Raw genomic sequence first — 15530 nt, 5'->3', positions numbered from 1 at the left:
ATTGGTGGAAATGGGCAGCTGGAGGTGGGAGAACAACCACACATCTGAAGCATCCAGCTCTGGGACCAGGGACACTCGGAGAAAATATCTTCTGTCTTACTGCTTATTACTAGAGCTGGGACTTTAACGCGTTAATTTTGAGTAATTAATTGCAGAAAAAATAACACGTTTAATTGCACCTGGATGCTCTGATGTCAGTGCACAAGAAAGTTTGGTGAAGAGTGAAGGAAGGCGAGACTGTATTAAGCTTGTTGGGCGGAAAGTTTTCTTTTAAAAATCTTCCCGATGGCAGCTTGGATAAAAGCGTGGTTGTAGCAAATTGTGCAACTAACAGTTTTCTGATCACCCCAGTGCAAAACATGTTGCTGTTAGCACCAGAGCTAATGCTATCTACGACAGTCCTGCTAACAGCTAAGGGTGTAGCCATCCCATAATAGAAAACTAAAGAAGGCATTGAAAGTGCTTGAGTTTACAGAAAGTCTTAAATTGTTGAATATAGTCGCTATAATTGCACTTTAAGTTTGCAGTGATCTGTGAATGTAGCAGACAGATGAAAAATGCAGATGAATAGAAATGAAACAAACATATTTGTTGTGTAAGTGACATGACGATCGGCATTGGTTTGTCTGCCTTTTAATAACTTAATTATTAACTTTTAGTTTATAAAATATATCTATTTAATTTTTATGAATAAAAATGTATATTCCTAAAAAAAGAAACATCAAAATTACACCATTTATCAGACCCAGAAACTATGAAAACAGAATGAATCTGTGGATTTTAAACTTTTTGAAGGTCCTTGAACTACTTGTGTTTGTTACGTGCCATACAGTGGAAAACCTAAATAAATCCAGACTTTAAATAATCAAAATCACTTTTTTCTATATGTCCCACTTTAAAATTTTATACATTTTGAATTATAAACACACATATTGCAGTTGAATTTCCCTCGTGATTAATCAAGTATCTATCATCTATCTAGTCTATCTATCATCTATCTATCGTCTATCTATCTATAGTCTATATCTATCTATAGTCTATCTATTCATTGATTCAGTCGTCAACCAAAATTAATATGAATTAAAAAACTTTGCTTATTGTGTCAAATATTGCTATTTGACAAAAATGCGATGAATTAATTAATTACAAAGCCTCTAGTTAATCAGATTTTTTTTGTTTAAATGGCGTCCCACCACTAGGTACTACATTTTTAACCGGATGATTTATCAGTGATGGCTACCATCCCTGATCTCAGAGGATACGTGTAGAGTTCCATGTAGCGTGACTTGGCCATGCTTTGCCTCGTGTACACCTGCTGGATTCCAGCCCGCAGGTCGTCCCATATCTGGTCCAGGCCTATCTGTTTCAGTCCGTGAGGGTTCTGGGTCCTGTTCGACGACATCGTAGAGCCCCTCGTCCTCTCTGCTCCCGACCAATGCCCTCCCTGTCCTGCCCTGGCGAGCGTGCTCCCCCCGGCTCCTCTCCTCAGTTGGTTCTCAGTCTCGACTCGCTCTGCTCTCAGAGTTTGCGGTCCATCTGGCGGCGGAGCGGCGGGAAGCTGGTTGTTTGGTTGCGAGGCGGGATGCAGTCCCACTCTGCACGCCTGGGTGGCGCTGTCTGCCACTCCTCCGCCTAAAAGCTGCGGCGCTCTTCACCAGATGACCTGCGAAGGAGATGGAGTGGAGACATAACACATTCTGATTAACCGTCTTTGATTTAGCTTCAAAAAAGTGACTTTTTCTGGGTTTATTCCAACTCCCAGAATCAGAACTCAACCAGAGAGTTTCCACAGAGGTGTGTCAGTAATTATCCAGGTAGGTTACAGGGATTGATCTGCAGACACCTGGCTCTGAGCCATGAACACACAACGCTGACCTGACCCTGACGTCACTCGGCTAATGACAGATTAGTCCACTTCCACGTCTCCTTGAATTCCTTCACCATAGCAGTTCCTCACTTACCAAGCTTCTTCTGGACAAATACAAGTCATTTTACACTCTGATCAAACAGTGCAACACTTGTCTTCTCATGTTTAGTGTTAAAACAATAAACTTTAACTAAATAAATAATTCAGAAACAACTTAGTCACAGCTAACAGGGCCAACATTTAACCTGGAATTATGATTACATCCTCTGCAGCTAGTGATTATTTTCATTGTAGATCGTTCTGTCAAATAAATTATTAATCAACTGATCAGTTGTTTGGTTTATAAGATGGTGAAAAATGGGATCAGTGTTTCCAAAACTCCAAGATGATGTCCAGAAATGTCTCGTTTTGCTCCCAACCCGAAGATATTCAGTTTACCACACAAAAAACCCACAAAAACACACAGAATAAACACAAAAATACAGAATAACCACAAACACACATAAAATAACCACAAAAACGCATGAAATAACCATGAAAATACACAGAAGAGACAAAAATACACAGAATGACTACAAAAACATATAAAATAACCACAAAAACACACAAACTGACCGCAAAAACACACAGAATGACCAAAAACTCACATAAAATAACTACAAACACACACAAAATAACCACAAAAACACAAAATAATCACAAAAACACACAGAATGACCACAAAAACACTTAAAATAACCACAAAAACACACAGAAAAGACACAAAAATACACAGAATAACCATGTCACAGAGGAGTAAAGACAACACAAAAAATATTCACATTTAACAGCTGGAAATGGAATTAGGCAATTCAGACTTTTTTTTCCCTTCAATAACTACGCAAACTTGTTAAAAGTATTGTGAACGTAGTTGTGGCTCAATTTCAAAGACCGCTTAGTTTGAGTGAAAAAAACTGACATTATTTTGCCTTCGCATCGACGATAAATTCCATTTCTTTCACTTAAAGTGAGTGTGAACATGCTGCATGACAACAAAAAGGTCAGGAAAAACCCCGATATACATAACAGAAAAACATTTAACTATGTGAAAGAAAAAGTATTTACATAAAAATTCTCATTTTGCAGTCCATAACATGTCAGAAGACTGGGACAAATGACCATCGCAAGTCTAAGGTGACCTGTTTAACTCGATTGTTTTGCCTCTTACAGAGGTCAAAAAGCAGATATATGTGGATATATTTTAAGTGAATGAAAAAAAAATCTCTCATTTAGCCTTTAAGTTGGCTATCAAATCAATATATGCCATTTAAAGCAGCTGTGGAAATGCTCATGATAACAAAAATGAACGAAAGTTTGATGCTTATCTCTGAATAAACCCTGATATATAACATTTTACTGTATTAAAGAAAGAAACATGGAAATTCTCTTTAAACTCATTTTGCAGTCAGAAAATTGGGAAAAACGATCATCAGAAGTCCAAGGTGATCTGTTTAACTCGACTGTTTTGCAAAAATAAGATTCTAAAACTTATAAATATATGTGGATATAATTCATGTGAATCATTTTGACTTCAAGTTAACAACAAATTACTTATTTTCCCGCTTGAGACTTGTGAAAATGTTGCATGAAATCAAAGCTGCTGATAACGACACACTGTCCGGTCGCAAAATTAAACTTTGCTGTTATTGCGCAGCATTTACCATTACTGAGAGTTCATGTTTAACACGCCAGAATGTCTGAGGACAGTCAAATGAAGGAGGACAAAGCAGGAAACTGAAGCTGTTGTTGTGTGAATGCAGCTGAAGCGAGAGGAGGATGGTAGGAACTGCCGTGGACATGTAGGCAGCGCTGCTATATTTAGCCGGCGTGCAGCCATCTCTGGACATTCGCTGCTATTAGGGCCATGGACTCAGGACGTGACACCAGCGCCGTGGTCACTCTTAGACGGGAGGAAGCTGAGTAACCCGCTCTGTTTACATCCTGTCCAAGGCGTCGACGACGACAATGAACCAACGCTCGACGTCGGAGCGAATTTGGGGACGCGACAGCTGCAGATCCGGTGCGTTGGAGGACAAAATGTGTTTGTTCGAGCCACTCATGACCCGCTTTAATGCAATCAGCATCTAATTACATCCAGATGTTCCTACGACATGTTCACAAAAATAAGCAGACAAAGAAAGAAAATTCTTCAAGCAGGCGACAGGGTTAGAACAGAAAACTGAATATTTTCTGTTCCTCAAAATTCAAACTACTGTCCAATAAAACCAAACTACTGTCTTCTAAAACCAAACTACTGTCCTCTGAAACCAGTAAAAAAAAATAAAAAAACTGACATGCAAAATTCTCATTTTGCACTGAAGTTGACAATAAATTTAATGTTTTTAACTTAAAGCAGCTGTGAAAATGCTGCATGACAGCAAAAAAAAAGGGAAATCCCATTTTTAGTCAGGAGAAACCCTAATGCATGAAAAGATTTACCCTGAAAACTCATTCTGCAGTCCACAAGATGTCAGAAAATTGTGACAAATGACTGTCGCCACTTCCCTCAGCCCAAGGTGACCTCTTAAACATGATTGTTTTTCCTGATAAACAGCCTTAAACCCAGATATACGTGGGTAAACTTTCCCCATTCAGAGGAAAAAAAAAATCAAAGAAGGGAGCATGTAATGTTCATTTTCTCCAGCAGCCCTCTTAGTTCAGACACTGCAGTGCATGTTCTACTCATGGCTCTCCCAGCAACACTCTGAGCAAACATGATAAAGAGCAGCAGCGAGGCCAGCGAGGCGGAGGAAAAGCCTCGACACAGCAGCAAGTGCCGGGCAACATCCAGGCCTTGACAAGGCCTTCATCAGTCACTAAAACGCCGTCGTCCTCTCCACGCCCAGCATCCCTCCTCCCACAAACTGACCGACCACTGCAGCTGCAATCTGCTGCTGTAAACTACCAGCTAAACACAACCCCGCCACTGTTTGGACTAACTCAGACCCGCAGATGTGATAAAAACCAGCGGTTTTTTGTGCCGGGAATGAAATGAAATGAAACGAGCACACTGGAGCAGAAATGAATGGTCAGTCAATAAATCAACGTATTTTTGAGCCAAAAACAGCAAAATAATCCCAAGAAATTGAACACGTAGGTGTTTTAGACATTTAAGACCATCTTTTTATTGATGGATGAAATGATAAAGGGGAAAGAAAAATTACCAGCAAATTAATAAATAATGAAAATACGTTTTCACTTAATCTACACAGAATTATTTTTAATGGAAAACTAAGGCTCAAGCTACATGTGTATTTGTATCCTTAAACCATGGTTTTTATTAATTTGACAACAAAATCTGCATATTTACCACACGAAAATCACAACTGAAGAAATAGAAAAAGCATGCCAAAGAAGCGAGCAGGAATCAGTAGCTTGAAAAAATGCTATTAATGGTTCCAGTAGGTTACCAACAAGAAATCATAACACGTAGACTGGTAGTAAAGTGGAGTTAATCTTCATATAATTTATACGTAAATATCTAAAAAGTCCTGTTAGCACAAAATCTTTTCATGTAAACAAAAGGAAATATTGTGACGTGCTGGGTTTGCTGACTGAAGAGAAGTTAGGAGGAGGCATCATCATAAACTACATCTCCATGGTAACGTACGCTGTGGAGCTAGATCTCCATGGTAACGTACGCTGTGGAGCTAGATCTCCATGGTAACGTACGCTGTGGAGCTAGATCTCCATGGTAACGTACACTGTGGAGCTAGATCTCCATGGTAACGTATGCTGTGGAGCTAGATCTCCATGGTAACGTACGCTACGGAGCTAGATCTCCATGTTAACATACGCTATGGAGCTACATCTTCATGGTAACGTACGCTGTGGAGCTAGATCTCCATCGTAACATACGCTATGGAGCTAGATCGCCATGTTAACATGCGCTATGGAGCTAGATCTCCACGGTAACTGATGCTGTGGAGCAGGTTCTGTTCAGAGTTTCAGATTTAAATCAGCTGTAAGAAGCATCTCCCTTTCACCAAATTGGTTCCTATCACACACTGTATGCACTGCGTTGCCAAGGGAACCCGACACGTATTTAGTTTGTGATGGAGAAATTGTATAAATATGTTTCTATGTTTGGTCCGTTTACATGCTGGTATTGTAGCTGGCAGAACATTAGAAAACTGATTATTCTACTGGTTTTATTACAGAGAATATTCAATCAGTAACATTAATTTGTCTTTGATTTGGTCACAGATTAAAATGACTTCCTGGGACAGTGTTGGACGTAAATGCACTTCAATACAACATGTTTAAATATATGAAGTCTAAAGTTTAATAATTTTATAGTGCAGCTGCATTGATCAGTAAAATAAATACATGAACACACTTTTACCAGTTTTCTACCAGCATTCCTGTCCTGCATTATTTCCACTAGCAGCTTTTTACCGTCATACATTTTTATATTCCCCATTGTTGTCCATTAAAACACCCGGTTGACTGAAGCAGCTGAACATCATTGTTTTATTTTGTGCAGAAGTAGAGCGTTAAAAGTCTCCTTGAAGCAGAAAGTCTGAGTTAACAAAGAAGTTGAAAACCTCCTTCGTACCCGTTAACTGTGACTGAGGTTTCACACAGAGAAAGTCTGACTATGTTGAACTTGTTTCATAGTTCAGCCCTAAGGTGTGTTTCCGCTGATGTGACGGACAAAACTAGTCATGTTTTCTTTCATTTTTACTAAATATTGGAGCGTAAACGTGTTAAATCAAAGAACGACTGAAGAACTCTCACATGTCTGAGGAGCTCAGGATGCCGTTCAGTGTGTTAGCGGCGGGTTAGCGGGCCGGTCTGCTCGCTACGCTCAGATGAAGGCAGCCCTACCTGAGCTGCTCTGGCTGTTACCATGGCAACTGGGGCAGACAATACCTCCGGGTTGCCAATGGACCGCGGCAGGTAGAGTGTTGGGTGTTCAGCGGCGGTAAGAAAGGTGGCCTTCACAGCAGCTCTGGGATCAGATTTCAGATTCCCAGCAGCAGGTATTAGATACACGACGCTCCAGTATCTGACCTATAATCAGCTCCACCGCCGTGCGACCGGGAGTGGCAGGTTTACGGGCGGCGTGGCGAGTGGCGGCGGTTTCTTGAAAGCTTGTTGTGAAACAGGAATCCAACTCCCCACCGTCCTCCTTCACAGGACGCAAAGTTCAGAGGAACAACAAACAAATTTATGTGTGTCAACAAGCTCTGAGCCGAGACACAGTGGAGCTCCTGAAGTCGCAAATTAACACGTCTTCATCCAAACCAGGGGTGTCAAACATGTGGCCTGCGGGCCGAAACCGGGCTGCCAGAGGGTCCAATCCGGCCCACTTTACAAAGTGTAAAAATTCCAAAGAAGACATTAACTGCAAATTGTAAATTATTAAAACTATAACTTTAAAATCATTTCTGGACCATGACAAGTTGTTTTGATCATAAAGTAAAATACTAGATTGTTCACTGTTCTTTTTTTGTTTTGTGTCTCATTTTTGTAATATTTTGTCTGTTTTTGTTGGGGTTTTTTTGTCTTGCTTTTATTGTCTAATTTTTTGGTCGTTTTGCTCATTTCGTGTTTCCTTTTTGTCTCACTTGTGTTTTTGTCTTACTTTTGTCATTTTGTGTTTTGTTTTATTCCTTGCTTTGAGCATCGTTTTTGTCGTTTTCAATTTTTTTGTTTCACTTTTATCATTTGTCCATTTTTTTTGTTGTTTTGTTTGTCACTTTTGCCATTTTGTGTCTCATTTTTGGAATATTTTGTCTTGTTTTTGTCTTGCTTTTATCATCTGTCAAATTTTTTTGTCATTTTGTTTCTCACTTTTGTCGTTTCGTGTTTCCTTTTTGTCTCATTTGGGTTTTTTGTCTTACTTTTGTCATTTTGTGTTTTGTTTTATTGTTTTGTGTATTGCTTTGTGTTTTTGTCTCACTTGTGTCGTTTGTCTTGTCATTTTGTTTCTCTTTTCTTCCATTTTTTTGTCTCATTTTTGGAATATTTTGTTATCTTTTTGCTGTTTTTTGTCTTTTTCTATCTGATTTTTGTCATTTTGATCATAAAGTAAAATACTATATTGTTCAGTTCCAGATACCTGTGACTAAATGTTTTGTTTCTTTGTCAACACTCTGATCTGTAAGTTGTATTGTTTAAATGATAAACTGAAGCATAACGTTGTTGGAATTTAACTTATTTTCTTAAGAATTTGCAGGTTGTTCATGATGTTTTGAAGTTCATTCAGTGTGAGCATTTTTCAGAATGTACTTTTTGCACTAAAACAAAGGGAAATACTTGGAGTTGTGGTTATTTATAGGATATTATGGGATGATACTACTGGATCGGCCCATTTGAGATCAAATTGACTTGTCTGTGGCCCCTGAACTAAAAGATCTGGAAATCACGAGTACAATTAAGGATTAGAGCTGAAGCTAATTAGACAACTTCCTGAGGCAAACAGTGAACATACAGATACTGAGATTAGAACTTTTTCTTGCCTTATAAAATACAAAATAAGAGTGTTTTTGTTTTCATAACTGTTAGTCTGACAAAGTTATTGATGTGAATCTATCACTTGGGGCTCCGGGAAAATATAATTATTAACAATTCTGATATTTCACAAGCAATATGATAAACAGACTAATTTAGACAATAATCAGCAGATTTATCATTGATGAAAACATCTGTCCAGGCAGCTATGCAGCGATCCAAGCAGCCCAAAATGAAAAAAGTTTTGCTATTAATGTCAATTACACCAACCAGTTTTAGCTCCACAATAATCTTGTCAGTTCTAGACTGTTTTCTAGATTAACTGATTTGCTATTTGAGCTCTAAGACGTCAGAAAATGATCAAAATGTCAGTGTGTTTCACAAGTGTCTTATTTCGTCAACAACCCAAATATATTCAGTTTACAGTCACAGAGGAAAGAAAACAAAAAATTCACATTTAAGAAGCTGTAATCAGAGAATTCTGACTTTTCTTCATCAAAAACTTACACAAATGGATTCATCAGTTATCAGAATAGTTGACGATTAATCTAACAGTTAACAACTAATCGATTAATCACTGCAGCTCTACATCCTCTAACATATTTATCAGTTTCAAGTGTATTTCTTTACTTTTAAATACAACTGCTGATGAAAAATAAACTAATAATAAGCTAATTTTCCTATTAGGCGCTCTGGATGAAGCCTCGTTACCTTCCACGGATGCACAATAGAGAATTTCAGCATCGAACATCATGCTACGACTATTTTTGTTGCTCATCTTTTCTTAGTATCCCTGTATTTTTTTTAAATCACAGAAAAACACAATATAAGTTTTACTAATATAGTGACGCCGTACATACAATCTTTCATGAAGTCCAATTGGCACCCGTTAATATTAGTACAAAGACTTGAAAAAATATGAATAAATAGTGTTGGATCTCTGTCTGGATAAATAAGGAGACGTTATTGAAGCTAATGGGGCTAAAAAAAAAAAAATTCAGAAAATGGACTCTTACACTTTATTTTCATTGTTGACTAATCTGCAAATTATTTTCCTAATTATTTAATTAGTTGTTTGATATAAAATGTCATTAAAAAGTAAAAAAAAACCAAAAAAACTTTGATCTGTGTTTCCCAAAGATCATAATGACAAATGACACTATTTTTGGAATTATAGAATAAAGAAAACACATTCTCTCAATATTGTGCAGCTCTAAATATAATCATGTTTTAATACTAGTCTTAAGACATTGCCTTGATAAAAAGAACTAAAAAACACAGTTCAAAACTAAAGGGTTTGGCTACATAACGCTGTATTCTGAAAGGGCAAATGAGGACCTATTACTGAAAGCAACGAGGCAGAAAAAGTTCAAATTCAAGTAATCTGTTGAGAAATCTAGAATTTTTCTAACACTGCAGTAAATATCATCATCTCAACGGGTTTTTCTGACATCATGTGTCTGTCAAAGCGTCTGTCGGAAAAACTGACATCCAAATCTCTCCTGCATTTCACTGGTTTTCTACTCCAAGTCTCGCAGCGCAGCAGAAACTACGACGACTTGTGGGAAAAAAGCTCAGCTGGCTAAATGAGATTAGCCCGGTCGCTGTGAGTCTGGGTCAGACTAATACCCCGCATTTAAAAAAAAAACACAACTCAAACACCTGCGATCACAACCACACCGCACAAACAACTTTACTTTCAGGTTCCGGCCTCCGTCCTCAAGTCAAAAACGTCCGACTCGAACCCAGCAACTGCTTCCTGACGCGTTTGCGAGGCGTATCGGCCGCCGATGGAGGACATTTCATTAGCGTAAGCAGCTTTTGATTTTGACTTTACACCGTCACTTCGTCGCACCTCGTACACGCTAAGCACACGGCCCTGGACTGGTCACGCGGGGTGAAGAGGAGGCGTCACGTCCTGCATCTCCACACCACTTTCTACTAACAGCAGCCCGCTCACACACCGCTCCGTTCATTCTGGGCTGACTGGGTTTTCGTAACAGCTTTTTCCAATCCGCCATCAGAGAAGTGGCATTGGACATCAGGGAGGGGAGGTACTATAACACGGCATAACATCAAAATATCACAACATCACACTAATTATAATGGACAAATGTGCAATAAGCAATAAGCAGCTTTGCAAACAAGTATTTTACTGATTGTTGTGTTTGTTGTTTATCTATTTATGCTAATATTTGCACTGATAATGTGCTTTAGTGTGATTTATTTCAGGGTTCTTGTTTGTTTTTTTTAAAAATTGTTGCTAAATTATTTTTTGACTCAGAGTCACATACAAGAATTCCAGCGTACCTGTATTGTGATGACAATAAACTCTATTATATTCTAGGGCTGAAATGATTCCTCGAGTTATTCGAGTAATTCAATTACTAAAATTCCTTGAGGCAAAATTCTCTGATTTGAAGCTTTGTTTAACACTCCTGCTGTCTTCATTTACGGACACCAAAAAATATTGTTTCCTTGTCTGTAAAAAATCCAAAAATTCTGCAAAAAAAAATTCCCCAAATTTCTGAAAATTTGCAAAACCTTCAGGAAGAAAAATCCAATAATTCCTTAAAAGTTGCCCTTAAACATATTATTTAAAAAAAAAAAAAAAAAATTGGCAAGAAAATTCTTGTAAATATTTTCAAAAAAATCTTCCAAAAAAATCCTAAAAATATCTGAAGTGATTACATATATCAGTAGAACTTCTATTTTCTTTAAGAACATTCACAAAAAAATCAACCAAAATCCAGCGATTTTTTGTGAATGTTCTCGAAAAACATTTTTAACATTTCTTTTTTTCCACCAAAAAAATGTTCAAAGATTTCCCAAAAATGTTGAAAATGTGGACATCAGACAAGTATTAATACAAAATGCAAAAGTAATCGCCAGAATAATCGATAGAATATTCGATTACTAAAATAATCGATAGCTGCAGCCCTGTTATATTCTATTCCACACACTGGCGTGATGCTGAGCAGAGGACGGACCAGTCAACTGAACTCAGCGCATGAGGGAGCTGCTAGGAAGAGGGCATATCAGGTCCATGCAACAAAAACATCACACAGAGTCGCCTCGAATACACATTTCTCACTGCAATCTACAACATTCCTCTCACGGCGACAGAACAATGAGCGTTTGTGACACACGGACGGACGTAAAACTGTCAGGGAGGAGCAGCACGGCCGTGTTTCTGGGTTATTTCAAGCTACAGGGGTTGACCGAGCAAACATGCTTCTCCTCAGACTGACAAATTCCACCAGACACGACGGACCAGATGCAGCGGAGGATACGTTTACTTTTTGGGCATATTCCTCCGAACCGCCACCAGGACGGATCAGTCTGCAACTGTTTCGCGGTGGTAAACATACAGAGTCGTCATCCTACAGCACACGTTCTATCTATACGGCTGTAAACACTGTCATTCTCCCACCGTACGGTCTCCTCCACTCCAACAGGTTGATTCTGAGGCTGTAGACGTGTTTACACATGTACAATAAAGGCTGGTTGCTCAGTATAAACACTGAAAGTAACACTGCAAAGAGGAAAAACTCCGCTGAGTTGGGGCTAAGCTCACATTTAGTCCCAATAAAGATCACGAGAAGAACCAAAAATTCACCATTTCTCTATAATAATTCCCCATATTATTATCTTTCTTTAAAATCTCTAAACTGATACAAAAAAGCTTCACACGTCCACTAATCCTGCTCCGTAAATGTGCATCTGTGTTGACTAATATCACAAGAAAACACAAGTTAACTTATAAATCACATTCCTGTGTATTTCTGCCTGGACGTCAGGTTTTAAAACACTCAAGATAACTCCGACATTAAAGCGTTTGTCACTGCAGCAGCAACTACAACTGGCTGGCTGAAAAAGCTCCACAGTTCTTTTCTTTCTGCTCCTACAACACCAAGCATTTAAAACCTCAAGAACAAAATATAATAAAAGTGACTTTAAAACTACTAAGTTTGCCATTTTTAAACAACTGACAAAAATATTTTACTAAAATGCCAACATTTTTATTCTGCTAAACAACATCCTCATCATTTTTAAATAAATCAATTAATAAACACTGGATGTAAAATTTAAAAAAAAAAAAAAAAAACAACCAAACTGTGCGCCCAGAATGAGACATGCCTTTTCCAAACATTCTCATTTCCTAATATCTTCTGGGCTGGAAAGTAATGATTGTGAAACAGGTTTAAAATCAGTATAATCTTCCAAAAAGTCCCATTTGCATCAGCTAATATTGGTACAAAGACATTTAATACTGACTTGGCTTCAACGAGGCCTGAACAAGATGCAAAACTAAAAAAAACTGAATATTTTGAACAAAAAATGCCAAATTGATCATCATTCTACACTTGATTTGGATGCTGTTTAGCTTTACCTCGATAAACAGACTAAAACGGTTAAATTCAAATTAAACTCGTCGTTTCTCCTGGTCTTTCTTTAACATATTAGTGATTTTAAAATAGCAATAATTGTCAACAAATCCTCACAATCAGGCATCACAACAGTGTTTATCATTTTAAAATAAAGAAGAAACGCAAGACAACAAATTCAGTAAATTCTATTTACTGAATAACTAATTAATTCTCCAAAATTCTCACTGCTCTAATTTTCCGTGTCTAAACTTCTGGAGAATTCTGCCTGATTGAACATAATTAACTCTGATTTATTGTTGTTGTCATACTTTATTAACAACATGAGCAAAGAACAGGAGAGAAAAGGGACTTTTTGGTTGCAAAAAGAAAAAACATCAGCTACATGCTGGAAATATTTCAGCTACAGAAATAAAAATACTGAGCAAAAACAGCTATTTTAATTTGTTTGACCGTTTAACTCAGAGCTGAATGTCATCCAAAGCTAAAAAACTATTTACCAGTTACATCACATGCAAAACACTCCAAACTATTTGTTTTCAAACTGTTTTTTTTTTTTTAAGGCAGATTCCATCAACTGTAAAGTCATTGTACAGTGTGTAACTGCTTCCAAATGGATTTAAATAAGTCAACTGATGGAAATTCCAGTATTTTTGGAATCAAAGAAAAACAAAACACCCCAGTGTCGAGGTTTTTTGTATATTATTCAGCTCTAAACATAAATATTTCATTAAAACCAACTGAAATCTGTTAATATCAGTGCATAAATATTGGCTAGATTTTTTTTTTTTTTTTTTTAAAAAGAAAGATGTATTGTAAATAGTTTAGCTTGGAGACATTTCTGAAACCAATTGAGCTCAAAAATTAACATTTCATGTCAACTCCAGTTTTCCTAATTAATCAGTTAGATGTTTGGTATAAAATGGAAAGAAACTGTTGCTCTTGTGGGCAAGATGTCAAATGTCTTGTGTCTCTCAGCTCAAACCAGCAAATATTCCTATTTAAGAAGCTGGAATTTGAGATTTCTCTTCTCTAAAAATGGCTCAAACCCATCGATTGATTATCAAAATAGCTGACAAGTAATCATTAATTGCTGCAGCTGATTCCCATCAGTGTTGTCTACTTCCAAACTTTCCCAACGAGATGTTCTGACTTTAACAATAACAACCATGTGTGTTCAGGGTGTTGATTTTTTAATTTTAAGTAGTCATTTTAATGTGGAAAAAGTCGAGCTCTGATTAATCAGACTAAAAACATGAATTATAAACAACACCCCTTCCTAAAACATGTCGGTTTTGGGGACTATTTTACCAAGGGAAGGCCAGGATAGGAGTGATCTCGAGCCTGCCTGGTTCTTCCAGGTATTCCGGGAGTGTTGTGAGGTCCAAATCAGCAGGCAGATGGTCGATCTGTACACTTTAAAGCCGACTTGCAGTTAAAGTCAGCTCGATTATAACATCTAACAATTACACTCTAATTGTATGTCAAGCTCGTTTGGGAATATTTGCTGCGATTGCCCTCCACGGAGCCACGAACGGACTCAGACACTGCTACGCAACACTGCTAGCTGCCGTTAGCTCCCGGGGCTCGGTTAGCCACTCTTAGCTCCCCAGTGACGCTAGCTCGGCTGCCCGGTCCCGCTGTCCGGACGGCCGTTAAATCCGCTCGCATTTAACAATCGCTCGGGTGCGGGAGAAGCTCGTCGGGTATATTCCACACGAACGCCGTGCTCTCCAAGGCGACCGCGGCGGTAGGAGCAGCCCCCCAGCCTGGTGTAAAATGGCAGCCTTTAGCTTCTCCGGCTGCTCAATAATGAGTCAGGAAAACACTCCGCTAGCCGTTAGCATTAGCCCGCTAGCTCCTTTAGCCGGATTGATTGTCGGAGGAGGGGGGGGTAAAAAAAAAAATAAAAAAAGAGCGCCAGAAGCCAACGGCCGCCGCTCCGAAACGGCTTCTTACCATCGTAAGGCCGTCGCTGTCACCGTGTAGTCGCCGTCTGGGTGTATTTTCGGGCCCGGGACCGGTCTCCTGTGCCGTGTTTGGCGGCTCCGTGTGCGTTTGCTGTCCGCTGCTAACTGCGACCACTGCTGCTGCTGCTGCTGCTTCGTTCGCACAAAGATCAGCTTAGAATCACGACGCGTTCAGGCGCGCTGGGTAATACGGACGTTACGGCGAAGAACAGAAGCTGAGCGCGTTATTATCAGTAATTTAACAAAACTATCAGTGAAATCTGTAAAATAACAGGAAACCTTTCATTACAGTTAACAACAGATTTTAAAATATATATTTTATTTTCTAAGTGTATGTTTTATTAAAGTTACTTTCATGACTCGGGAGCATCACCTAAATCTAGCACATCCAAGTTAAATAAAGTAAGAATATTTTTTAAAATTAAAAATTATTTCAGAAGACTTTTCTGAAGCTGAACATATAAATATCAGACATTAATATTTAAATTAGTCAGATAAATTGATTTGTACAATAATATTGTAATACTGTAATAGTAACCGTAATAATAATAAGAAAATAGTAATAAATTAGTCTGTTACATTTATATAATTTTTAATATTGGGTCTCAGTCAAACAAATTAATTGTTTTGTGTGTGTTTTGAAAGATTTACTAAAGGCACTTCACATTTATTCAAAGGCTGATTATAAAATACATTTTTTTCTGACTTAACCGTGCAAAACCCACTGTTGCAAAAATACATCAGTTAATTTTTTTGTTATAATTTTCTATCATATATATATGTGTGTGTGTGTGTGTGTGTATAAAC

General features: G+C 38.1%; 1 protein-coding gene across 2 annotated transcripts in view; it reads right to left on the bottom strand.

The window, feature by feature from the left end:
- The window catches only part of LOC111571338 (cullin-1), a 32252-nt gene extending 17380 nt beyond the window's left edge, over positions 1–14872 (bottom strand). The window contains exons 1-2 of one of the 2 annotated variants that reach the window (XM_055007111.1): positions 14713–14872; positions 1263–1663 (exon numbers count right to left, since the gene is read on the bottom strand). In XM_055007111.1, the coding sequence (XP_054863086.1) occupies positions 1263–1402 (140 nt within the window). In that variant the 5' untranslated portion in view covers positions 1403–1663; positions 14713–14872. Of the gene's footprint in view, positions 1–1262; positions 1664–14064; positions 14489–14712 lie in introns of those variants that run through there. The other variant, XM_055007112.1, reaches the window with a different exon arrangement.
- Positions 14873–15530: the final 658 nt, after the last annotated feature.

Source organism: Amphiprion ocellaris, chromosome 22 (genome assembly GCF_022539595.1).
Source record: "Amphiprion ocellaris isolate individual 3 ecotype Okinawa chromosome 22, ASM2253959v1, whole genome shotgun sequence".
Classification (NCBI taxonomy): Eukaryota; Metazoa; Chordata; class Actinopteri; family Pomacentridae; genus Amphiprion; species Amphiprion ocellaris.
Note: the sequence above shows the minus strand (reverse complement) of the source record. Positions and strands in the feature narration are given on the sequence as shown.